The 25,157-nt window shown below is 42.8% G+C and overlaps 1 protein-coding gene across 1 annotated transcript in view; it reads left to right on the forward strand.

Annotated features, from left to right (window-relative positions):
• Positions 1-1,059: 1,059 nt before the first annotated feature.
• LOC145410931 (uncharacterized) overlaps positions 1,060-25,157 on the forward strand; it is a 61,626-nt gene continuing 37,528 nt past the window's right edge. The window contains exon 1 of the mRNA XM_080280974.1: positions 1,060-1,862. Within this exon, the coding sequence (XP_080137100.1) occupies positions 1,060-1,862 (803 nt within the window). The remainder of the gene's footprint in view (positions 1,863-25,157) is intronic.

Raw genomic sequence — 25,157 nt, forward strand, 5'->3', positions numbered from 1 at the left:
TTTTTGTACTTGTAGCATAGTTTGCGTAGAAAATCATACAGGAAAGCAGTTTCATTATAACGAGCCATATGCATAAATAAACCAGTAAGAAAAAGGTACCAGGGAGCCTTCTTAATCCTCTCATTGTCAGGAAAATTCTAGTATTCTGTTCCAGCTAACTCCAGTCGATTAACTTCAGGCGTGTGAACAATAAGAGCCTGAGAATGTTAACTGGCTAGACAACGGGTTCACCTGTCTTCCCACCACACTCTCTTGGCCAATACCTGCCCTGTGGCCTCACTTGTTTATGTAAGGGTGGTGTTGCGACCCATCCCACCCGTGCCAGGGCTCACCTCACACTATGTCACGCCAACACCTCTGCCACATCAAGCACCGTATTCTCGCCAGCTTACCAGACTTTCTACTATCTCTTCCTTATCGAATCATTTTGTACCTACATATTCTTCTCTACTGTACTTGTTTTCGTTCAAGGCACAAACTGCATCAATAGCGGAAAGGACAATACTGACGTGCTTTTTGCATAAAGAAACTGGTAAGGGTGAGGTTTTAGAGAGCTTCCTTAAGAAACGAAAATAGGGGTCCAAGTTATTTTCTGGTGCCGGGTAGTAGTGGGGAAGTGAAGGGGTGAAGTGGGGGTGGGGGATGGCACGTGTAATCAGTTCTCTGTCCAGCCCTGCCCCCTCCCTGCTCCACCCAACCCACCTCCACCACGCCACACCTGCTCTAAATATCTCTGCTGACAATGTGCTTGAGGCAGGTGTGGCGCCAAAGGGGGCAATAATGGCAACTCAAGTGGCAATAACCGAGTGCCACGGGGACTCAGCTTGGCCCAACCCATTACCTAGTGGTGTAGGACGTTGCGACCACCCTGCCGCACGGGTGTGAGGGTGCGGGTGGCGGGTGTGGGCGGCGGGTGCGGGCGCGGCCCGGGCGGCTACCGCGGTGCGGGGCGTGGCCGCCCGGCTGCTCCGCCAATGGGGCGACGGTGGTGGCGGGAGCCGGGCTGCCGGCCGCCGCCGCCGCAGTCACTGTCCGGCCGCCGCGGTGCTCGCACCCGCCATGACGCTCGACCCCCGGCCACGCCCGCCCGCGTCGCCCCCGCCGCCCACCGCTGCCGCCACCATGGCTGACTCCCGACCGACCCCCCCTCCCCACTCCCCACCACCATCCCGGGCGCCGCCCCCCTCCCTACCGGTGTCGTCGCTGGCCGCGTCGGCATTGTCGCTGGTGCCGCGATCGTCAGCCTTCACCGCCGTGTTCCCTGCAGTTGCTCGTGCCGGCCTGCCCGACCTCACTGCACTCAACCTGGCGGCGCTCGAGTCCTATCTGGCGCTGTCACGTCTAGCACAGCCCCGTCAAGACGCCCTCGCCTCCGCCAGCAAGAAGTTTGATTTTTCTCGATTGGCGGAGAGCGTAGCGGACGGCGAGAAGCGGTCAGAGCGACTCAGTCCGCCCCCGCCACCACCACCTGTGTCCGCCGCAGCAACACTGGCTCAGGTGGCGCCCCTCGTGTCATCAGTCAGGTCCTTACCCTTGCTGACCGAGACATACCCTCTCCTTCTAAGTCCACTGTACCAGTCTATGTTGGCTCAGCACCAACAGCAGCAGCAGCAACATCAGCAACAACAACAACAAGCAGCACAACAACCCCAACACCCGGTCCTGGGGTACCGGCGGCCTACAGGGGGAAGGGGGAGGGCACCACGGCCAAAAAAACAGTTCATCTGCAAATACTGCAGTAGACACTTCACCAAGAGCTACAACCTGCTGATCCACGAGCGTACCCACACCGACGAGCGGCCCTACACCTGCGACATCTGCGGCAAGGCATTCCGTCGCCAGGACCACTTGCGGGACCACAGGTAGGCTAATATGTGTTTAATATACGGTAGTACACTTATAAATTACACCGGGCCCTCCATAGTCTTACATCCCCTCCCTCACCCTCACAGTCTTTGGGTACCTCATTCCCTCTTTGTCTCTTGCATACAGTCACACACGCATCTCTCACACACACAGATACACACGTACGCACATGAATAATCAAGCCAAGTTTTATGCTTACATCGTGACGCACACACCTCACCGGCAAATTATCAACAAATTCCCACTCCACAGTCTACACACACACACACACACACACACACACACACACACACACACACATACACACACACACACAATCACCCATCACATTAGCACACTCGCTTATACACGGAAGAACAATGCTAAACCAAACACATACTGTACATACATGCATGCATATATTCATGGGTACACACACACACTCACACACACACACACACACACACACACACACACACACACACACACACACAAACGTTGACTGAATATGTATAACCCTCACATCCCAATAAAAGTTTTGTTCTTCCGTCTTTCTTGGAGTCTTCTTTATTAGCTTCTTTTTTTCCTCGTTCTGTGTTTTCCTTGCCGCGTTCTTCGTTTCCTTTCCTATATTCTTTCATTTTTTTTTCTTACTACCGGTAATTTATTTCTCTCTTCTTCTCATCTTGCTTTTTCTCGCTTTCGTTTTCCTCTTCCTTTTATTTTTGTCTTTCCTTCGCTCTCTATAATATTTTTTTTTTACTAATGCCAAGTTTGTTTGATCTTTTCTACATCCAAATCTTGACATAACCAAATCGTCCTTCAAAACAGACAGGAATATAGTTTTGTAGAGCAATAGGAATAAACGATGATTTTCACGTGATACCTGCCATTAACCGAATTAAACCGACCGATGGGAGCAAGATGTACGGTACTGTATATGCAAACGTCATCGTACTGAAGGGGTAGTGGCGAGGCGTAGTTAATATACCGTAACATGAAAAGATAAATTCAATTCTCAGTTGTTAACATTATTAGTAGTACTTATAACATTAGTATATTGTATTGTTATATATTCTTTATCATCATCATCACCACCATCATTATTGTTACTATTATCATCACGTCGTTATTATTTTTTATCATTATTATTATTATTATTATTATCATTATTATTATTATTATTATTATTTCACTCATCTTAAATGCCAGGACCAAAATTGCCTAGCCCCGGGCTCCTACGCTCCTCATGGGGCAATGTAGGATTAGATGATGGGTGGATGGATTGATTATTATTATTACTTAGTATCATTATAATCGTTATCATTATTATTAGGCATACCATTAAGCCAAGTCAAAACCAGACTGAAAAAGTCAACAGGCGAATACGAGAAAATGGCTTTAGAGAGGAGATGAAATAAAAGAGAAATATAATACTGCTGAGAATGAAAAACGAGAGATTGACTAATAGAGTATATGTAAGCGAGGTGGAGGGGAAGAGGGAGGCCGAAGATGAGATGGAGGGACGGGATGGTGAGGTATATAAATGAGGATGGCAGGAGATGGAGGGATGGCAGTCTGATGGCGGAGGAAAGGCGACACTGAGGCGAAAGGTTCGGGCCACTTCCTCCAGTGTTAAGGCGTCTTAGGCTAATATAGATAAAGGAAAGCAGACCTACTAACATAGCCTGTCTAGGAAGAAGGCACTGACCTGGGTTTAGAAACAGGTAGATATTAAGTGGAGAATAAGCAGATATTAGCGACTGTATTCTCCTGTGACCCAATCAGACCGAATAAAACCGCCTGGCGTTACTGGAATATATTACTAGAGTTGTCCCGACCTTGAGAAGGGTAATATGTAAAGAAACAATAGGTAAATAATCGGTAGTAGGTAAGAAAACATTTCAATAAACTCTGACAAGACTATAAAAAATAAATAAATAGAGAGAAGTAAACAAACTACAGGAAGAATATAAACAAAGAAGTAAATAAGCAATAACAATTAAATAGACGTTAATGGACAAGTAAATAAACCTCAAGATATAATAAACACCAGTAAAAACAAATAAATAAACAGTAAACAGACGCCTGGCTACAATGACCACTTTTATAATTCATTCTTGCCGCCACTAGACGATTTAACTCGACTTTTGGAAGGTCATTCGTTGTCAAGCCGTTAATGGAGACTTGTTTTTACCCCATCAGTACAAGAGGCTTTCCCTAAGATGAATAAAATCGCCTGGAGGGAAGAGAGGAAAATAAAAATGGGTTTGGAGATAATCATACAGTATTTATGCGAACAAGTAAAAAAAAGAATAAAAGAATAAATGCGTCTGGAGCGTAAAGGGATTAAATAAAAATGGTTTGACGATAATCATGCAACATCTGTACGGATAAAAAAAGAAAAGAAAAAAATAGCATCGTAGAAACAGATAAAATTTTTTCAGTACGATGATACCCTTATTACCTTTCTTCTTGACATCAACAGACGATTATATTTAGGTGAAGTTGAACCTGTCTGACTGAGAGCATTTAAAACAACCACGAAGGTCAATTTTTTCCTCTATATTGTGGCTACCTTCAAGGGATTTTGTTAAGGTGAAGCATGAGATCTAATAAAAAGGGGAAAAAAAAGAAAGGTATATCAAGACAGCGCTAAGTGATTTTTTTCTTTTGATCCTAGTAAATTACACGTTTGATTTTTTTTTTTCTGCTTTACGGTGTCCTAGTTTTAACCTTTTAGCACAAGGAACCACTATCATATAAGATTCCTGCTAGCACAAATCTGTTTTATTCTGCTTAGGAGGGATATTTCGGATTAAAGGTTTCAAAAGAGACTGTTTCAGCACCTTCATTACCAGGTGGGCTTTCCTTAGCTAAATAAAATCGTCTGTCAGTAGCAAGATTTATTACGAAAGCGCGTCATAGCTCTAAAGACGATGCGTTTTAAATATATATATATGTACGCTTAAAATAAAATGATCTCCACTTAAATTTGGAGCTTATACTTCTTTTATCATAAATTTTGAGATATTTGGCATCTCTAGGCAAACGAAAATGCAGAATGTTACCTTATATTTTTCCCCCATTGTTATTTTATTTTATTTACCAGTATAATATATGCATTTATTTATCTATTTATTTATTTAATTATTTATTTATGCGACTGCTATACGATTATATTTGGCTTTGGCTGGACCTCTTACACTAAAAAAGATAAAAAAGATTCCTCTGATTCTGCCACCGACGAGGGCCTTCGCTGAGTTGAATAAATTTGTCTAGCTGTAGAATGAACTAAAAAAGACGCCCTCGTAGTGAAGGAGTTGGTGGAGATAATTCCTGTTCTACCTTCGCTATGAAAGTGCCTACCTTAAGTTGAATAAAATGGTCTGCTGATAGAAAGAAACAATATAAGGTCATCGTAGTGAAGGGAGTAATGGACCACACACACACACACACACACACACACACACACACACACACACACACAGGTAACCGACACAGGATGTAGACATACCGCACAGTCTTTCAAAATTGTGCATCCTGCGTTTCAGAATACAAGCACAGCCAGAGCAACAACACATTTCGTTCACTGTACTGTTGTGAGCAAATATTCGTCGATATTCTCCTGCTAGCATTGCGTTCCTCTCTCTCTCTCTCTCTCTCTCTCTCTCTCTCTCTCTCTCTCTCTCTCATATTTGTTGTAGCGTTCTTCATGATGCTGCCAGATAAAAAAAACTTCCATCATCAAATTCCGCATGGAAGTGTTACTGAACTTTGGACTGTGACTGTACGTAGGCTAGTGAAGAATATAATTAGGACTATCTAACAGGGAAAGCGGCCAATGAATGTGGGGCTTACCGTTAAGTCGGAGGGAAGGAGAGGGACGGAAGAAGACTTAGATGGTGAGGAAGTAAATTTTAGTGGGAGGAACAAGGGTAGGGGCTTAGTGCTTCAGTCCGATGGCTTTTAATTTTATTCATATTATACAAAGATGACTTTATTCGGCTTGGGATACCTTTCTCGAACTGGAGGGGAGTTAAATCTATCTATCTGCCTGTCTGTCTATCTACCTATTTATCTAACAGTTTGTCTATCTACCTATCTATCTATCTATCTATCTATTTATGTACTGCATATAACTAATTAACCCTATCCTTACTGGATCTGAATGAAAAACTTATAATAAAGCTGTCTGATGACAGCAAAAATAAAACAATCGTCACAGAAATGAAAGGATTACTACAACATGAGAGGGCAGTATTTTATGGGTAAGAGACAATCGCAAAACTATTCAGGCGTGAGTGACAAGGAAAACATTTAAACATTCCCTCAGTCGATTTATAACATACTCTGTCACGATGATTTTCCTTAGCTGAGGAGAGGCCACGTCCTGGTGAGGGGATGAAAACCCTTCACGTTAACAGAGATAATGAGAATGGTGCTAACAGGGATTTGACTGAGACAGGAGTGGTGCTGGCAGGGATTTGATTGGGACAGGAATGGTGCTGGCAGGGATTTGATTGAGACAGGAATGGTGCTGGCAGTGATTTGATTGAGACAGGAATGGTGGCAGCAGGGATTTAACTGAGACAGGAATGATGCTAGTTGGGATTTAATGGAGATAGTAGGAACGGTGCCAGCAGAAACTGATATGAAATAGTAAGCATGGGACCGGTAGGAACTTAATTGATATGGTGGGAATGGTGCAACTAAATAATTAAATAAAAGGGACAAATTCACTATGACAGGGTTAGTGAGGAATATTTCTAAGTTCTTCAGAAGGGGAGATAATACTTAAGATTTATCCCTTCGCTACGAGGGTCTTTCCAGAGCTGAATATAATTGTTTAGAGGCAGCCATAATAAAGTAAGATTGGCAGCCGAAGTAAAGGCAGTAAAGGAGCAAATTTCTTATCCTTTGACGCATTTTTTTCCCTCTCAAAATTTAACCCCATCAGCCCAGTGTCGTATTTTGACTTTACTTCTTGCTACTTCCAGACAATTTTATTAAGCTACTGAAAGACGCTCACTACTGGAGGGGTTAATGAAGGCTGGATCTGACTCCTCCAGTTAGAAAAGTCTCTCCAAAGCTGAACAGAATCGTCTGAAGGTAGGCAGAATAAAATTAAAAACACGTCATCGAACTGAAAAGGTTGAAAATATTGTTTGTGGTGACATGATTAGATTAAAATGACGTCATGGCTATGAAGAAGTTGGTAAAATAAATTGGCGGTAGCAGGAATAATAAGAAAATAAATAAATAAATAAATAAATACGAGATGTCTCTGTGTTAAACGAGTTCATGGAGACTATCCAACCCCTTCAGGACGAGAGATCTTTACCAGGCTTAATAAAATCGTCTGAAAGAAGGAGGAATTTATTAAGAAAAAATTGTCCCCGGAATTAGAGGGTTAAAGATGATTGTTTAAGATCCTTAGCACCTGGATCTCTCTAAAACCCAACAAAATCATCTGGCAGCAGCAGGAACAATAAATAAATAAAGATAAATAAGATAAAATAAGGAAATAAAAATATACATAAAAATACACCTGGCTGAATAACATAAGTACAACTTTGAAGATCACAACATTCATAAATGGTGTATGCTTGTATATGTATTTAGTTAAGAACTCAATCAGTATTACTGGACCACACATTCCAGCAAGGACATTCTACAGTAATATGAGTAAATATATATAAGAACCGAAACTCAGTCATATCAATTACATCATCGTCCAGCTAAAATATGCTATAATGGTTTCTGTGTCAGTTTATATTAAAGTCTAGATCTTAGTTGAGGAAAATTCTAATTCTTAAAAAAAAAAAAAAAAATCTTTAATGGGCTACGTGTGAGTGTAATAAAATTTGAGACTCGATCATACAAATTACTGCATCTTCCATCAAAAATTATTCCAAAATTATGCATGTGTGACTATCAATACAGTAAATAACCAAAATCTCGATAATAACAGTCCTCAATATCACCCAGTTATAATCCTCTAAAATGGTGTGTATGTGTGTGTAAAACTTATATATGAATTGAAGGTAAAAATATTCTAAAACAAGTTATCAACGGTAAATGCATGAAATACATGGACTCGATCATATAAATTGTTCCATTTGATAGGTAAAATATTCTGAAAAAGAGCATGTGAAAAAAAGTAAAAGCCAGTCCCATTTTACCACGTTCGAAATGTAGGAACCCGAGGCTAGACAACCGTAACCCACTATATTTAAGGATAGATGACCAGAGTACTTCCCCTGGTGGTCTAGTGGGTCAAGGCGCTCGAACCGAATGAGGCCCATAAGGATATAAATGATAGGGAGGGTTGAGGTTTGAATAGGAGGGAGGGTTGAGGACATAAAAGACTGAGTGATGGATGGATGGATGGACTTTTCAAGTAAAAAAAAAAAATAATAAACGAATAAAATAAATTTGATGGTTTATTAGTAAAGACATATAATAAAAACAGAGACACGCTCATCTGAACTTGTCTAACGTTCAGTTTTAATGTCCCAAAATTGTGTAGTTGTAACTGCACATAAAAAAAAGGGGAGCTCAAGCATATAAAGCCTTACATCTTTGAGAAAATATATCATCGAGTGTTGTGTGTGTAACTGTATACAGTAAGCAAGAGCTCGATCAAGGAGAGTACATCTCATCCAGTTGAAATATTCTGATGTGTAAATGTATAAATGAAAGAAAAAATAACGACGAAGGAATTCTGTTCCAACATCACTCTACAATGAGAGAGAGAGAGAGAGAGAGAGAGAGAGAGAGAGAGAGAGAGAGAGAGAGAGAGAGAGAGAGAGAGAGAGAGAGAGAGAGAGAGAGAGAGAGAGAGAGAGAGAGAGAGAGAGAGAGATGCATTACCATCATAATCCAAATTGCCCTAAGACTGTTCGTATTAAAGAAGAAAGCAAGAACTTGATAAAATAATTTGCTACTTCATTCAGCACTAATATTCTAACCGTGTGGAGACCTAACTGTGCAAAATAAAAATACATTATTCGGCAAAACGAAACCACTAAATCATCCGATAAAAATTTCCTAAGATGATGTGCATTACAGTATGTATAAAATTTGTATGAGAAAGTAGAGTAAGGATTGTCTAAGGTGGTGTATGTGTACGTGGAAATACTGTAAGAAAAAAAAATACGGTATGTCGACCTGCAGCATGCTATGAAGCCGTCATGGAAGGGTAGGGGGAGAAATGGGTGTGGTGAGCAATTGAATGGGTGGCGTGGGCAGAAGTGTTGGTGGGCGGTGGGACCAGGACAGGAAAGTATAACCAGGAAAAATGGGTGTCGTAGGGTTAGTAGTTGCAGTACATTGAAGGTTTATTTGAAAATATCCTTCAAGAGAGAAAATGTTGGGAGGGGGAGGTAAAGAAATGGCATATCGGACAAAGACTGGGTGGTATAAGCTGGAATTTAATGGAGGCGGCCAAGAAGGAAGGAGTACTCGTATATCGTGTGAAAATGGGTGCTCTGGGATTAAAAGTTGGAGAGATGTGAAGACCATTTGACAATTTCCTCCAACAAAGTATAAGATATGACCTTATTAGCCGGCATCTTGTGATTCATACAATAAGAGCTTGATCAAAGTAATTACCACATTGCCCTGCAAAATAATCTCTATTAACAAAAAGTATTCATTTCACCGTTAATTTTACCCCAATGATATAAGCAAACACCCAAAGAAATCTTCACTGTATCCATATTTACATTTTGAAATAGTGGACGATACGTTTGAAAATATTCTTGTTTAACTTTTCATGTTTATGTACAGTATGCCTGCTTAGTTTTTTGTCAATACTGCATAAAGAAAGAAATTTATAAGCATGTAAAATACACTACCCAGTTAGGAAAAAACACACGCAGCAAGAGGCCCCACTGTGAAAATGTCAATCACCCGATATAGAAACTTTTCTGATCAAGAGTATAGTGAAGCTGCCCACCCACCCCTTGGAAAAGAAAAATAATGCATAAATCCTCACTTAGCCTATACCGGAGAAGCAGGAAGAGGACTATTCAAATGCTGTACTGCAGGTGTGCTTCAGTATCAGTATTATAAATTCTGTCATTCAGTAAAACTGCAGGGTTTGACATGAAATTTTGCTGGGAATTACCATACAGCAAAAAATATTGCAAATCTTTGTTCAGATCCAATTTCATATTACGTAGGGGCCTCGATGCTTTCTATTTTTTTTTTTTACCTCAACAATCTGGGGACGTCCCACAGTGAATAAACTTGCTTGGCACTAGTTAGAAAAAAAAAAAAAGTTTTGGTTGAACGGGTTAATCCCTTCAATCCAATGAAGCCCTTGTCGTTGTGTTCTTGCTGCTCCCAGACGATTTTATTCAGCATTCGATAGATTTTTAGAACTGAAGAATTAGATGCAGCCTTCGTTAATCCCTTTACAACTACGCGTACTTCTAAGTTGAATAAGTTCGTCTGGTGATTGCAAGGAAAAAAATGAATTTGAAGAGGTTGACCGTACCGTTTCCCTCCCCCTGTTTCTCATCAAAATGCGGGTGTTATGTTTCTCTTCGAATGCAGGTGCTATGTCGTGGCAAGGTGGAGCAGGAAAACTTTGGTTAGCCGAGTGGTGCTATGTTTGCCGCCAGTGTTATCAAATCTCGGATATACTCAACTTTTCTTTGGTTGAGAGAGCATGCGTGTCGTTGCGCACCCCTCTACGCATTTGGCTTTGTTCTTATTCGCTTTTAAAGTTATGCAGGTTTATTTGATGTGCTGTGTTTGGTGCGAGGGTTGTTAGGGCGAGAATGTATCTGTACTTAAGGATATATTCAACGTTTTTTTTTTATCTGCAGAGAGAGAGAGAGAGAGAGAGAGAGAGAGAGAGAGAGAGAGAGAGAGAGAGAGAGAGAGAGAGAGAGAGAGAGAGAGAGAGAGAGAGAGAGAGAGAGAGAGAGAAATTTGGTTGTATTTATGTCCATCACTGTTTTTATTTGTATCGAAGTTATGTAAGATTAACTGTTCTTTTCTTTTTTTATCAATATGTAGCGGTTTGTGTGTGTTTCTGTATTCTAGAGGTAACTAAGTGTATACGATTTTTTGTGTGAGTATGGGTAAGTGCATCAGCGTGTAAAGTAATGTGTCTATGTGTTTATGTGTTGTCATGGTTACGTGTGAGTGTATTTGTGTTTTCGAACAACACTGTGTAAGTCCCCCCTGTGTGTGTGGGTTTGTGCGTTAGTGTGCGTGGTGGTTGTGTATGCATTAATGTGTGCTCTTGACTACGTGTGAATGTATTTTGTGTATTCTTGAGCAAATTCGTGCTTGCTTGCGACCAACGCCATTATTTGTTCCTGCCGCACAAACAAAGTCGCTTGTGTGTGTGTGTGTGTGTGTGTGTGTGTGTGTGTGTGTGTGTGTGTGTGTGCATAGAAAAAGGCCATGCTGATTATGAGCTGTTTGGCAGGGAAGTGAAAAACAAAATGTGTGGCAAGATGAAAACAGGTTGCGTACGTAGGACGGGACAGAGCCAAGCAGAACAGGATGTGGCTTTAGAAGAGGGCAAGACAAACTACATACATAGGCAAGGCAGGACAGGATGTAAGTGTGTGGCAGAACAGAGCAAGAAGACGGATGAAGGATGGGTACGTGTGCGGTGTAGGGCATGAGTATTAAGAGGTGTAGGGCTGGACAAGAGAGGATACACTGAAAAATCATATTCCCTTTGGTATATAACATTTCGTAGAACCTCTTTATTTTTGTCTAGTGCGATTTAATATTTCCCTGTACGTTGTTTCATTCTTCTTATGTCGAAATAGCTTGCTTTAAAAATATACTAGAGGATATTAAGGTAAAAAGTGCAAAATAAATAGCTGTGGAAGAGGCTTAATCTATTAAAGTCAACGAGAATACGACTTTGTGTAGGGATGGACAACACTGGATACAGTTATAAGTTACGACATGGCAAGTTACAGATGTGAGGCGAGACAAGGTAGGACAGAGAGCATGTGCGGGACAGGGAAGGGACGTCTAGGCAAGGCAGGTCAGGTCACAGACAAAAGGATAAGGCAGGGCTAGTTAGGGTCTATTGGGAACAAGGTACGAGTGTGGGACGAGGCAGAGAAGGGCAGGGTGCACGTGCGGGACAGGGTGCTGGTGTGTGGGCAAGGCAAGGCACGGCAGGAGAGAGTGCAAGTGAGGGTATGGGTTTGTGGGCAGTGCAAGGTAGGTTAAAGAGAACGAAGGAAGACAATACGGCAGTGTGAATGTAAATATGTATATACGTGCGTGTGTGTGTGTGTGTGTGTGTGTGTGTGTGTGTGTGTGTGTGTGTGTGTGTGTGTGTGTGTGTGTGTGTGTGTGTGTGTGTGTGTGTGTGTGTGTGTGTGTGTGTGTGTGTGTGTGTGTGTGTGTGTGTATGTGTGTTGTGTCTGTGAGGGACAAGTGTATGTGGTTAAGGGAAAGCAGATTACAGACAAAAGGGCTTGGCAGCATAGGGTAAGGATATGGTAATGAGCAGAATATGTCAAGATGTGGGAGCAGGATAGAGCAGTGATGTGTGTGAGTCAAAGCAGAAAGAAAGGAATGTATAAGTAAAAGTAAGGATGTGGAGTAAGGCGGGACAGGACAGGACAGGCCAATGATGTGAGCACACGGCAGCGTAATGAGAATATGGCAGTAAGCAGAAAGATTAGGACAAGGGTGTAGGGGATGGTAGCGTTGTGTGTGAGATAAGGCAGGAAAAAGGGCATGTGTGGGACGGTAAGGACGTTGAGTATGGCGGGACAGGACAGGACAGGGTAAGGATGTGTGGGCAAGGCTGGGCAGGTTACAGACAAGGGAGTGAGATAGGGCAGGGTGAGGATATGTTAATGAGCAGGATAGGTTAAGATATGGGGAGTGAGAATAATCTAACCAAATATTTATAAAGACTCTTACCCAGCTTTTTAGATAAACGTGCATTCATCCATATGAATTATTATCACAAGTAATTTCGTCTAGTCGTACCTTTCACTTAGCACCTATGCGAATGAAGACAGAGGTATGCACAAACAGTCATATCCACACCTTAAGTTCAAGAAAGTCTGTGAATACGGCCCCTGGGTCTCCCTGGCAGGGAATGGAACCATTGTTAGTGGTGCAATAAGTTGAGGGTGGGTCATAGGAGCCTGTGAGTGTTAAGTTACTTTTAATCCTCACATGGCAGGGACAACTATGGTATTCTATTCCAACTAACGTTAGACGGTTCTGTTGTGTTGAGAGTGAGTCAAAGGAACCTGGAAGAGCTAATACGCTGATTTTACTATATATACACATCATTTAACCAAGTAAGTTGTTTTTGCCGACGACTGAACCGCTAATGATGTGTATCAAAGGTGTACCCAAACACTGCGTACAAGTTACACATAAGAACAAAATAAGATAGTATACAGTATTAAAGATGCAGAAGGAAGAGGTAAAGTTGTGGGGACTGGCAGGACAAAAACAACAACAGATATAATTATTCTTACGAGGTTGACTTTGGTACGGTAGGATATATCTATGACAGCTATTTGTTTTGAGTAAGAAAAGAAAATATATACTCATGCCATCCATCAATCCTTTCAATCGCACGTAGCAGGAAATAGCTAGGAAGATCACCATGTTATCAGGATTATTGTAATCTGTAAGAGGAAAGGCAGGAAATAGCATGATACTATATGGTTTGTTTGGTGCGGCTGTATCGTTTGAAGTTCGTACAGGAGAAAATACTAAAGGCATATACAGGAATTACTATTTAACTATTTTACCCTCTATTAAATTGGGCGGCAAGGGGACACTGGAGGCTGTATTCATGAACATTCGTAACTCCTACATCCCGAGGACATCACGTTTAGCCGCAGGAGTACCTCTAGCACCAGCCCGGACAGTCAGTCTCTCCCTAATGATATCCATACGCTAGGTGCTTCACTCTAACGAAACCCTAAATGATGCATCACTTTAGTGAACCCAATATGATCCTGCATCTAATTAGGGCTTTTGTACGTGTTAATATATTTTTCCGTTTTTCCTGCTACTAGATAATTTTGTTCAGCGTAGGTGAGCTCTCTGATAATGAAAGAGGAGAGGAAAACACAAACCCCTCCTGTTCGGAAACTGTCTCCTGAGCTGAATGAAATTGCCTGAAGGTAGCAACAGTAATTCTGAGGTGTGACGTCTTTGGGCTGAAGGGACAAAGACTGGACCGGAAGAGAAGACCAGAGCAGGACAAAGTGTACCTCAGGACGTGGCAGGTGTAGAGGGGGAGGCGGGGAGGTTAAGACACACAAAAAAACTCAATCTTTTGTAACTAAGATTTGTTGCTGCCGTAACTTCAATCTCTTTTCTATTGCGACTAACATATGTCGTAACTAAGACCTGCTTTCTCTTGTAAGTAATATAGCCGTATGTCGGAACTAGGTAAGGCTGTTTTATGTTGTAAATAATAGATGCCATACTTAAGAACTGTTTTCTGCTGTAAGTAATATACGCTGTATCTAATATCTGTTCTCTGTTGTAATTAATTTATATGTAGTCACTGAGATCTGTTTTCTGTTGAATCCAATATGTGTAATCACCAAGATGTGTCTCCCTTCGCACTGTCCTCCGTCATAAAGCTATCCTTCCTCGAGCTCCTACTCTTATCTTACATATATTTACCTCTCCGTCCTATCCCTCAACCTCATTCTCGGTCTCCCCCTCTGCAGTGACCATGGTCTTCGAAAAACAAACATCCACCCCATGTAGTAGTGGGAAATAGGCCATGATGATGATGATGATACAAACAGCAAATATGTTAGTATCAGAGGACAAAATCACTCAGCATCTAAGTAAGCAACATCCATGATAAATAAAGGATGTGTGTGTGTGTGTGTGTGTGTGTGTGTGTGTGTGTGTGTGTGTGTGTGTGTAGATGTGATGTGATGATGGGTATAAATGTGAGAAAGGCAGACTGTAGGTGTGCAATGGAGGGAAGGACGGTACAGATGTGTGATGTAAAGGGTAGAGATGTGCTGCAGGGATGTGAAGCAGGGATGGGATACAAATACAGAAAGAGGATTTTTTTTTTTTTTCAGACACTGGCAGTTTTTGTAAGGGATGAAAATTCTTAATGCTTTCAATACATTTAATATATTTTCTCTTGCTTGCGACGCACGAATTTAGTCAACTTAAGGAAGTCCTCTCGCAGCGTAGGGGTTAGAAAGGCCAAGTAGGTGGGAGAAAGAGGAGGCAGATAAGCATAAGAGGCGTGAGGTATGAAGGATGATGGGGGTGAGGATGGGTGAGACAGGGGGTAGGGTAGGCAGAGGGAAGGGTACAGATGGATAGGGCGCAGGTCTAAGGGCGGAGAGGGTATAGACGGATAGGACACAGATTCAGGTGTGTTGGGGTACAGATGGATAGGGTACAGATAGATAGAGTATAGATCTAAGGGTGCTTAGGGTACAGATAGACAGGGCATAAATCTAAGAGTGGATTGTGTACAGATAAGTATGACGTTGATCTAAGAGTGGATAGGGCACAGATAGATAGTATAAAAATAGATAGGTCAGAGATCCAAGAGTTGATAGGTTATAGCTGAATGCGGTACAGATCTACGGCAATAGTGGATAAGATGAAGAGCTGATAGGGTACAGGTGGAGGGGTCACAGATGGATAGGGAGCAGATAAAGGAGTCGGCAGGGTAGCTATAGATGGATAGGGTAAAGGTGTGGAACGGACAAGGTGCAAAGGGAAAGGGTAAAGCTTCGTTTTCGTTATGTTTCGCTTATAAAGGCTCCGATATGCCTGCATGGATCGGCCTTCGTCAACTAACGGCGGCTTTCCACGATGTTGTATCTCTAGTAGGTATGGTACAGATGGATAGGGAACAGATCTAATTGTAGATGGGGTACAGATGGATAGGGGATATATCTAGGAGTGGATAAGGTAGGCTAAATATCTGGGGAAATGAAGGACAGGATAGGACAGGAAAAGAGAGGACAAGGAAGGTCGAGGTACAGATGGATAGGGGATATATCTAAGAGTGGATAAGGTAGGCTAAATATCTGGGGAAATGAAGGACAGGATAGGACAGGAAAAGAGAGGACAAGGAAGGTCGAGGTACAGATGAATAGGGGATATATCTAGGAGTGGATAAGGTAGGCTAAACATCTGGGGAAATGAAAGACAAGGTAGGACAGGAAAAGAGAGGACAAGGAAGGTCGGGGTACAGATGAATAGGGGATATATTTAAGAGTGGATAAGGTAGGCTAAACATCTGGGGAAATGAAAGACAAGGTAGGACAGGAAAAGAGAGAACAAGGAAGGTCAGGGTATGACAGGGTAGGCTCGGGAAAAACAGAACTGAGTTGGGAAAAGTTGTTCAGAGCAGGACAAGACAAAATCAGGAGAGACTAAATAGGGAGAGGCAGACAGGGAACGAAAAGGCAGGGCAGGGCAGGGTAGGACAGGTCAGGGTAGGGTAGGGTACATTTGTAAGACTAGCCTCCTTCTGCCTGGAGGCTAACAATAATTATAGGCAAAGCTGCTACCTGCGCTACTGCTGTGTAATTTAACCCTTTGCTGCCCTCTTATATACCCACCCCAACCATTACAGTCAGGGAGGGGAGGGGAGGAGAGGGGGGAGTTGGGAGGGAGAGAGGGAGGAAAGGTAGGAATTATCTTGGCTACTGTGTGAAAGAAGGGGGGGGGGATAGGGAGACGGGAAGGGAAAAGAGGAGGGGAGTGTGGAGGAGGGAGGGAAAGGTGAGGGTGGCAGAGTGAGGGGGCAGGGAAGGCAAAGGTAAGAATTTGCTACTGTGTGGAGTGTGCCGACAATTAAGAGTCTACTCGTATGAGGGGAGGAGGAAAAGAAGGATGGGAGAGGGACAGAAGTAGGGAGAGGAGGGGAGGAAAGTTAGGAAACAGCTACTACTTGAAGTGTGTCCAGATATTACAGACTAAGAGGGCAGGGCTGGGGGGAAAGAGGGAGGGAGAGGGTAGGAATTATCTCAGCTACTGTGTAAAGTGTGACCATTGGTTATAGTGAAGAAGAAGTGGGAAAGGGGATGGGCAGAGAAAGGGAGTGGGGAAAGAAGAGGGAATGGGGATGGGAGGAAAGGACTGAGGGACGGGGGAGGGACGACAGGAATTGTATCAGCTATTGTGTGAAGTGTGACCAACAAGTAAAGTCTAAGAGGGGAAGAGGAGAAAAGGGAGTGGGGAGGGGGTGCGAGGGAAAAGGAGAGGGGAGGGGGGAGAGGGAGTGGGAAGGCAAGAGTTATTATCAGCTACTGTGTGAGGTGTGACCGAAGGTTATAGTCCAGGTGGAGAGGGGGATGGGGAGGGAAGAGTGGGGAGGGGGATGGTGAGAGTAGGGGGGGAGGGGAGAAAGGTAGGAATTAGCTGCTGGGAGAAGTGTGCCGAGGATTATAGTCATGGGAGGGAGAGGGATGTGTGAGGAGGGAGGGGAGTGGGTGTAAAAGGGGGGAGAAAGGGAGAGAGGGGAGTGTCAAGAGGAAGAGTAGGGGGAATATGGGGAGGAAAGGTATTTATTATCTTGGCTACCGTGTGAAATACGCTAACCCTCACTCGTCTCTCATACCAACCACCATCCCCCTCTTTACCTACCTCCTCTACCTCCCTCCCTCCCCACTGTCCCCTGCCAAACACTACCCCCTTCCATAACCACCTTTTCTCACTCCTTTCTTCTCTCCCTTCTGTCCCCTATCATCCCTCTTTACCCGTATCCCCTCCCTTTCTTCCCCCCCACTTTCCCCTACCTGACACTACTACTATCTACCTTCTTTCCATCCATACAACCCCCTATCCCCCACCAGCTACTAACCCCCTCCTTTCCTGCCCCTCATCCCTATCCCCTTCGTACCTACCTCACTACCTCCCAACCTCCTTGCCTACTGTACTTTCCTCCTTACGTTGCTCCTTCGTGCTCCTTTCCATACCTTTCTCCCTTTCTCCCTGTTTTCCTATTTCTCTCCCTCCCGCCCTCCATCCTTCCCTGCTTCTTCTTACTCCCCCCCTCCATCCCTTGCTTCCTGTGGCTGTTCATTCTGTTGGGCCTACTTCTTGTTCTTGTGTGTGCTAGGCTTAACCCTTCTGCTACTGTCGACACATTTAGTATGGTATTTTATTTACTTATTTTTTACTTAGAGGACACCAGATGCTTTTGTTCAGGTGAGACTGATCTAGCTATCATAGGGCTAAACACCGTCTCTACTAACTCAGTGGCTACCGGTACCTATTCAGTCAAATCTTCAAACGATTTTGTTCTGATAAAGAGCAATCGTAATAATCAAAAGGGATGAAGTGTTTACGCTTGTGTGCAGTTAGGATCTCTCTCTCTCTCTCTCTCTCTCTCTCTCTCTCTCTCTCTCTCCTTCAGATGCTCGTGTGTATGTATGGACGTGTGTGTATACCAACAGGGGCGCCACTTACTCATGTACGGGTCGGCCCATGAATCTCTGCCCTACATGACACGGGTTCAACTCCGCCCACCTCATATCTCTCTCACTTTTTTTTTTTTTTTATCTGCTGAGCGATAATGAACCAGACGTCTTCAACGCTGAGTCTGCTGCTGACGTGGCTGAAGCTAAATTTAGATTTTTTTTTTAATATAAAATGTTTGTATCTTTGTTTTATTTCTGTCTGTCCTTCTGTCTTCGTTTTCTTTCTCTCTCTGTCCTTTTGTCTTTTGTTTGCTTGTGTATCTCTGTATTTTCATCTGTCTCTCCCCTGCGACTATTTCTCTCCTGCTTCTGTCTCTCTCCTAGTTATCTCTGTCTCCTCTCTCTTTTGTCTTCCTCAGCTCTCCCCGATCTGCTTATCAGTATGTACTGTATGTACTCTCGATTTGTGTGCCTCTGCCTATCTGTCCCTTAGTCCCTCTGTTTGCCTGAGTGTCTCTGTCTGTCAATCTACGAATATCTCTTAATCAACCAACCACCCAATCAATCAATTACTTTATACTGTAGACCAGAGGACAGAGCTCAGGTGCTGCTATTATTTTCAACACAGGAGAGACACCTCGACATGAAGAAGAGGAAACAAAAATGAACATGGCATCAGTCTTCCCTATACATGAAGAAAACTGTATTCCAATACCTAAAGCAGAAATTCTTAATTTTTTTAAATCGCATATGCAAGAGAAATTTTAACCCTATCCCTAAGTTAATGAAGACAAGATATTTGTAGTCCGTCGGCAAAATAACTAGGGCGTTAATTATCAAAGTCATTAACTCTGTGGTGATGGGAGAGGTAATTGAGGTCAGAGTGGAATGAGGAAGGAAGGGAGATAAATGAGGGAGGAGGGAAGCATGCTTAGCACTGCTCGATTCTCGCAGACACAACACCTTCTCATCATTTGACTTCCTGCTTCTATCTGTCTCTCTATCTATCTATTTATCTATCTATCTATACAATATGTAGTCTTTACCACAGTATGAGGAGAAGGAGGGAGGACGGAGGGGAGATATATGTGGGAGGAGGGAGGATATGGGAAGAGGTATGGAGGAGAAGGAGGGAGGCGGGAGGATATGGGGGAGGAGGAGAAGGAGGCAGGAAGAAGGACAGGGTAAGAAGTATGGGGAGAAGGAGGGAGGGAAGGGAGATGTACGGTGAGCAGGAGGGAACAAAGAAGGAAAAGGGAAGAAGTATGGGGAATAGGAGGAAGGAGGAAAGGGAGGAAAGGGGAAGATGTATCAGAGTGAGTAAGGCAAGATATGTAGGAGACGCAAAGTTGGAGATGGGGCAAAAATGAGGTAGGAAGAAAGAAGAGTAGGCAAAGAGAGGTAAGGAGAAAGAAGAGAGTATCTAAAGAGAGAAAGGGAAAAAGAAGAGTATGAAAGAAGAGGTAGGAAAAAAAATGAAAAATGTAAAGAGAGGCAAGGAGAAAGGAAAGGCTATTTCAAGAGGAAAGAAGAGTATAGAAAATAAAATAGGTTGAGAAGAAAAATCGTTTGTATATAGAAAAAAAGAGGGTAAGACGACAGTTAACAATTACAAAAGAAGACAGAGCGATGTGCGAGAGGTTGGGAGGAAAAATAAAAAACTGATAGAGAGAAAAGAGAATGAACTGAAAGGCTAGTGTTGGTGAACCGACTCCGTGCTTTTATAAATCTAAATTACCTGTTGACTTTACATGGGGCTTTATTCACCTGTGTGTGTGTGTGTGTGTGTGTGTGTGTGTGTGTGTGTGTGTGTGTGTGTGTGTGTGTGTGTGTGCTGGGGGACGGGGAGCTCACTACATTCAGCACTTCTCAAGAGGGTGGAGTCAAAGGCTTTTCGTCTTATCAATTCCCAACCTCTTACTGACTCCCTTCAGCCTCTCTTTCTTCTCTGCAATGTTGCATCTCTCTCTCTCTCTCTCTCTCTCTCTCTCTATCTGTATCGCTCTCTCTATCTATCCATCTGTCTATCTATCTGTCTGTAACTCTCTCTCTCTCTCTCTCTCTCTCTGTCTTTCTCTTCTATGATTACTGCTTTGGTCCTTGTTTTTCTGGATTCTTTGGCCGCACCCCTTTCCCATTACGGCGGGCATGCAGCACATATCAAGCCTCACTTTTTCCCGTCTTACTCTTTAATGAAGGAGTAAGCCGGAACTCAGCCTTTTACGTATACATCTGATGAACCTGGCCCTGTCTTTCTGGGTCCCTCTTTCCCACTGCCTATGACCTCCATTTAAGCAATCTCTATGCTTCCAGGCGCTTTAAATTAATTGAAACTTATGTTTGTCTATTTTCTTTTTATGAACTAGGGTTGTAGGTTTTCAGTCGTTTGTTCTCTTTTCGCTTTGATAAGAAATAAAAAAAAAGTAAAAAAATAGAAACAAATTGAGGGAATATAGGAAATTGAAGTGAAGTATGAATAATGAATAAAGAGCTGGGGAGAAAAATAAAGGAGAGAAGATAGAGTAAAGCTAGGAGGTGAGAAAACGGTACCTGAATAAGGAGTGTGGTAATGGTGGCCAGGAGAAGGGAGGGGTAGGGGGGCAGGGTAGCGGTACATCACCCAGATACCATCGTGTGAAGTATGGTTGTCCCTGTCTCTACCCCTGCCGCCCCTCTCTCACCCCTGCCTCACTAAGACATCACACGAAACCGCCTAAGTCCTTCCCTTTTTCCTACCAAGACCTCGAGACACTCCCATCCCGTCCTTCGCTTCAGAACTTCGACTCTGTAAAGGGCACACAGTTTGCTATTCTCGTCCCTACCTCATCCCTGCCTCATCTCTGCTGTTGCCTCTGCCGCTGCCCTTGCTGCATCCTCTCATCCGTCTTGCTCACCTCACTATACTCAGTTTTTTTTATCGAGGCGAAGGTGCATCACCTCTACTGTTGGCATCACTCCACACCGCCTCACTTCCTCTCTCCCTTTACATCCCGCCTTAGGCAGCCGCACTTCAAGATGACAAGGGACACTCACTGAAAACTCAATGTGTGTGTGTGTGTGTGTGTGTGTGTGTGTGTGTGTGTGTGTGTGTGTGTGTGTGTGTGTGTGTGTGTGTGTGTGTGTGTGTGTGTGTGTGTGTGTGTGTGTGTGTGTGTGTGTGTGCGTAGCCCATGTCTGAAAATACACAAGCTGTTAATCTAGGCGCCTTGGAAATACCGTGGTAGAACTCTCTGGTCAGACAGCCGCGCATAACGCGCCCCGGTTGAAATCCAAGAAGTGATCCAAAGTTTCCCTCTAGAGTAAAATTACGCCAGGGGCTTCCTGTGGCGCTGATATTCATTTCACTGTGTTAGCCTAGCCTCAGACATTCCTACATCCCGGACGCCCTAGGGTTCTCAGAGGGGTAATAGAGGAGTGACTGCTACCGTTTTAGCTTAATCTAGAGTGTCCTAACAAGAGAGGATCAATAGGCTAACCGTGGTAGTGTTTCAAGAGAACCTGCACACTAGATTACCAGACCCCGCTGAGGCTGGAGTGAGGTGTAGGCACAAGGGAAAAAGACTGCTTAATCTTTACCCCTCAGAGCGTCAAACCTTTGTGGGTCATCCATCATGTCCACCCTATACGCTCTTGGGCTTGTGTGTGTAATGTTTGTATGGATGGATGAAAAAAAATGCACGTCTACTTTATCAGCGTTACTACAGAGTGACTCACTGGCAGTAGGCAACGACTGAATTGTTAAAAATAAACAGTATGCGAGTACTTACCACGGTGGATGCGAAGACTGAGTGGCGATGCAGGAGGCAGTGTTGCCTCGGCAGACAAACACCTGGAAGCGAACGACGTTGTACTGGTCTTGGTTCATCGTACTTCTTTCTACTAGGAATACGGCAACGAGAATACACCCAATAATAATAATAATAATAATAATAATAATAATAATAATAATAATAATAAAATAATAATAATAATAATAATAATAATAATAATAATAATAAAAATAATAATAACAATAATAATAATAATAATAATAATAATAATAATGATAATGATATTAATAATAACAATAATAATAATAATAATAATAATAATAATAATGATAATCATCATCATCATCATCATCATCACCATTCATCTGTCAAGATTCAAATTTCCACTTTCTCCACGCCATCCACTTCATTAACCCCCATACATTCATTCATTTATACTCCTTAGCTCCTCACCATCTAACCACCACTACTATACTTTGCCCCTCCATTAAACCGTCCTCTTTTCTAACCTCCCGTCCACCCAACATTTGATACATTTACTCACATCCCACTTCTCAAAACTCTCCACACCGTTCAGTTCTATTCCTTTCCATCCATCCACTCCTCCACCTTCCTGCATCAAACCTTCCTCCACTCTACCTTCTAATCCACCCAATTTTTAATCCACTACTATATTTTAAGGGGTAGAAGAGTGTATGTGAGTGAGGTGGAGGGATAGGGTGAAGACGTGAATGAGGAATTTTTCTGTGGTCACCCCCTCCATTATGAAGGCGTCTGGCTATAGATAGATAGATAGGTATATAGGTAGGGAAATAGATAAAGAACAGTTAGACAGATAGACAAACAAATTCGATAGATAAACAGATAGAGAGATACAGTTAGACAGATAGACAAACAGGCAGACAGATATAGATAGAGAGAGATAGATAGATAGATAGATAGATAGATGATAGATAGATAGACAGATAGATAAACAGATACCTACTAGACAGAATATCCTCCACATGGTCTACCTCCATCTTTCCTACGCTCATCCAGTCACTGTCAGTCTTCCCCCTATCAGCCAACCCAAACGTCTGACTACTGATGCACCAGTCATTTCGCAAACAAATTCACCAAACATTTCAAAATCTCTTCACTTTTACAGACCATCTCTAAATCGTCCACCCTCATGTATCATCCACCCATCCACAGTCACAAGAAGCCTCCCATCCACCATACATTAACTATTTTACCAGACTTCCCCCACTTCCACATCATCCACCTACTCTGTCATCCACCCGAGCCACGTATCTATGTACTGAATAATATCTCATCCACCCTACAGTCTATTAACCTTATTTCCACTTTTTCACATAATCTACTTAACTCATCATCCATCCATCCATCATCCATCCATCCATCCAATTACACATTCCACTTTTTTCCTACCTAGTCCCTCATCCACTCAGCATTTCATTAGCTTGTCCACCTCCTAGATGTTCTTGTTTTTTTCGATATCATCCACCCAATCCATCATTTGTCTATCCACTCCGTCCACCCTTCCTTCCACCATTAAGATGTAACATGTACTACCCTCTGTACATAATGAACAACCTTGTACTGACGTTGTTTGTGCTTCATTAGAGAGAGAGAGAGAGAGAGAAAGAGAGAGAGAGAGAGAGAGAGAGAGAGAGAGAGAGAGAGAGAGAGAGAGAGAGGATGGTTAGTTAGGAAGTGGAGAGTGTGTGAGAAATAGAAGCACCGTGAAGAAGAGGAGGGGAGATATGGAGGGTGGAGAGTGTGGAAGATGGGGAGAGGAAAGCGGTGAAGGGAACGCGCGGAGGTGTTAAAGACGAACAAAGACCCGTATTCTCGTGGTCTTAGAGAACTCCCTAGGACACTTTCCTCAGCGATTTGTTTAGTATATTAATATATTAGTACAGTATATGAATGATTCTACTATTAAAATTACGCTCTCAAAACAATGATGAAGTTGTAAAATGAAGAGACAGTCTAAATGTTCAAGATATCATGATGATTTGACAGGAGATATAGTGATGGTAAAATGTGTGAACAGAGGTGTGGAGGAGGTAGAAAGGTGCGTGGAAGGAAGATTGAGGGATGTGAAAAAGGTAGCAAGAGAGAGGAAGGGAAGTACCGGTATAAGGAAGGGAGGAAGAGGGGGGGATTAGGAGGATAAGAGACGAAGAAAGAGAAAGAGATATGTGTAGAAGGAAGGATGAGAGAGGAAGAGGGATGTGTGGGAGGCAGGAAGAGAGAAAGAGAGATTAATAAAAGGGGATAAATGAAAAATGGAGAAGAGTGGCAGAGAGATACCTAGAAAGGAGGTTGAGGGAGAGCTGATTCCCATGAAAAATAAAATAGTCAAGTTGTAGCATGAGATAAAATATAAGGGATTAAGGAGAAAAACTGTAGTAAGAATTTCCAGAAGGGAGGATAAAGATGTCATAAGTTTAAAATCGAGGTATAGACGCAGTAGTGAAGTTATGTTGAGATAAGGAACTGCTTCTCTGGAACAGTCTAGGGGTAGCAAGAATACAAGAAACAAAAACAAAAAAACAGGGTGCTTTATACATCTCTCTCCGTCCCACTCTTCCTGGCAATTTCTCGTGTGTTGTGAGGACAGACCAGAATTGTCAATTTCTGTCCTGTCATATATATCTATTTCCTATTCCCACTGTCATACCCACGCCTTGACCAGCAGATTGAGTAGTCCCAGTAACACAAGACGCTTCTATATGAGTTTCTAGTGGAGCGCTATTTACGAGAGACCCTGCATAAAAAAGTAAAAAAGGGCAGGGCAGAAGTCGTAAATTATTGAGGCTTTTATGCAGTTGGGTAATTAAGTTAAAAGAGGAACTTATTCACCACGATAGGTAAAAGTAAAATAAAAAGAATGAGAGAAATAAAAGTCAGAGCCACTAATATAGCCAGAAGGGGGCGGCGGAGGAGTCATATATTAGCCAGGATTTGACGCAGTTGGGAAATTATGTTAAAAGTCTCCTGAAACACCTGGTCTCTAGTCGAACATATATCAGGGGGTGTTCAGCTGCTTTATATTATGTATGCACAGCTGTCCTATAATACCTACTCGTGGATACTACCTTGCCTACACCTGCACACTAATCACATGCTTCCTACACCACCA

The sequence above is a fragment of the Coenobita brevimanus genome, chromosome 87 (genome assembly GCF_032717465.1).
Source record: "Coenobita brevimanus isolate Jiangsu-jjx chromosome 87, ASM3271746v2, whole genome shotgun sequence".
NCBI classification, from domain to species: Eukaryota; Metazoa; Arthropoda; class Malacostraca; order Decapoda; family Coenobitidae; genus Coenobita; species Coenobita brevimanus.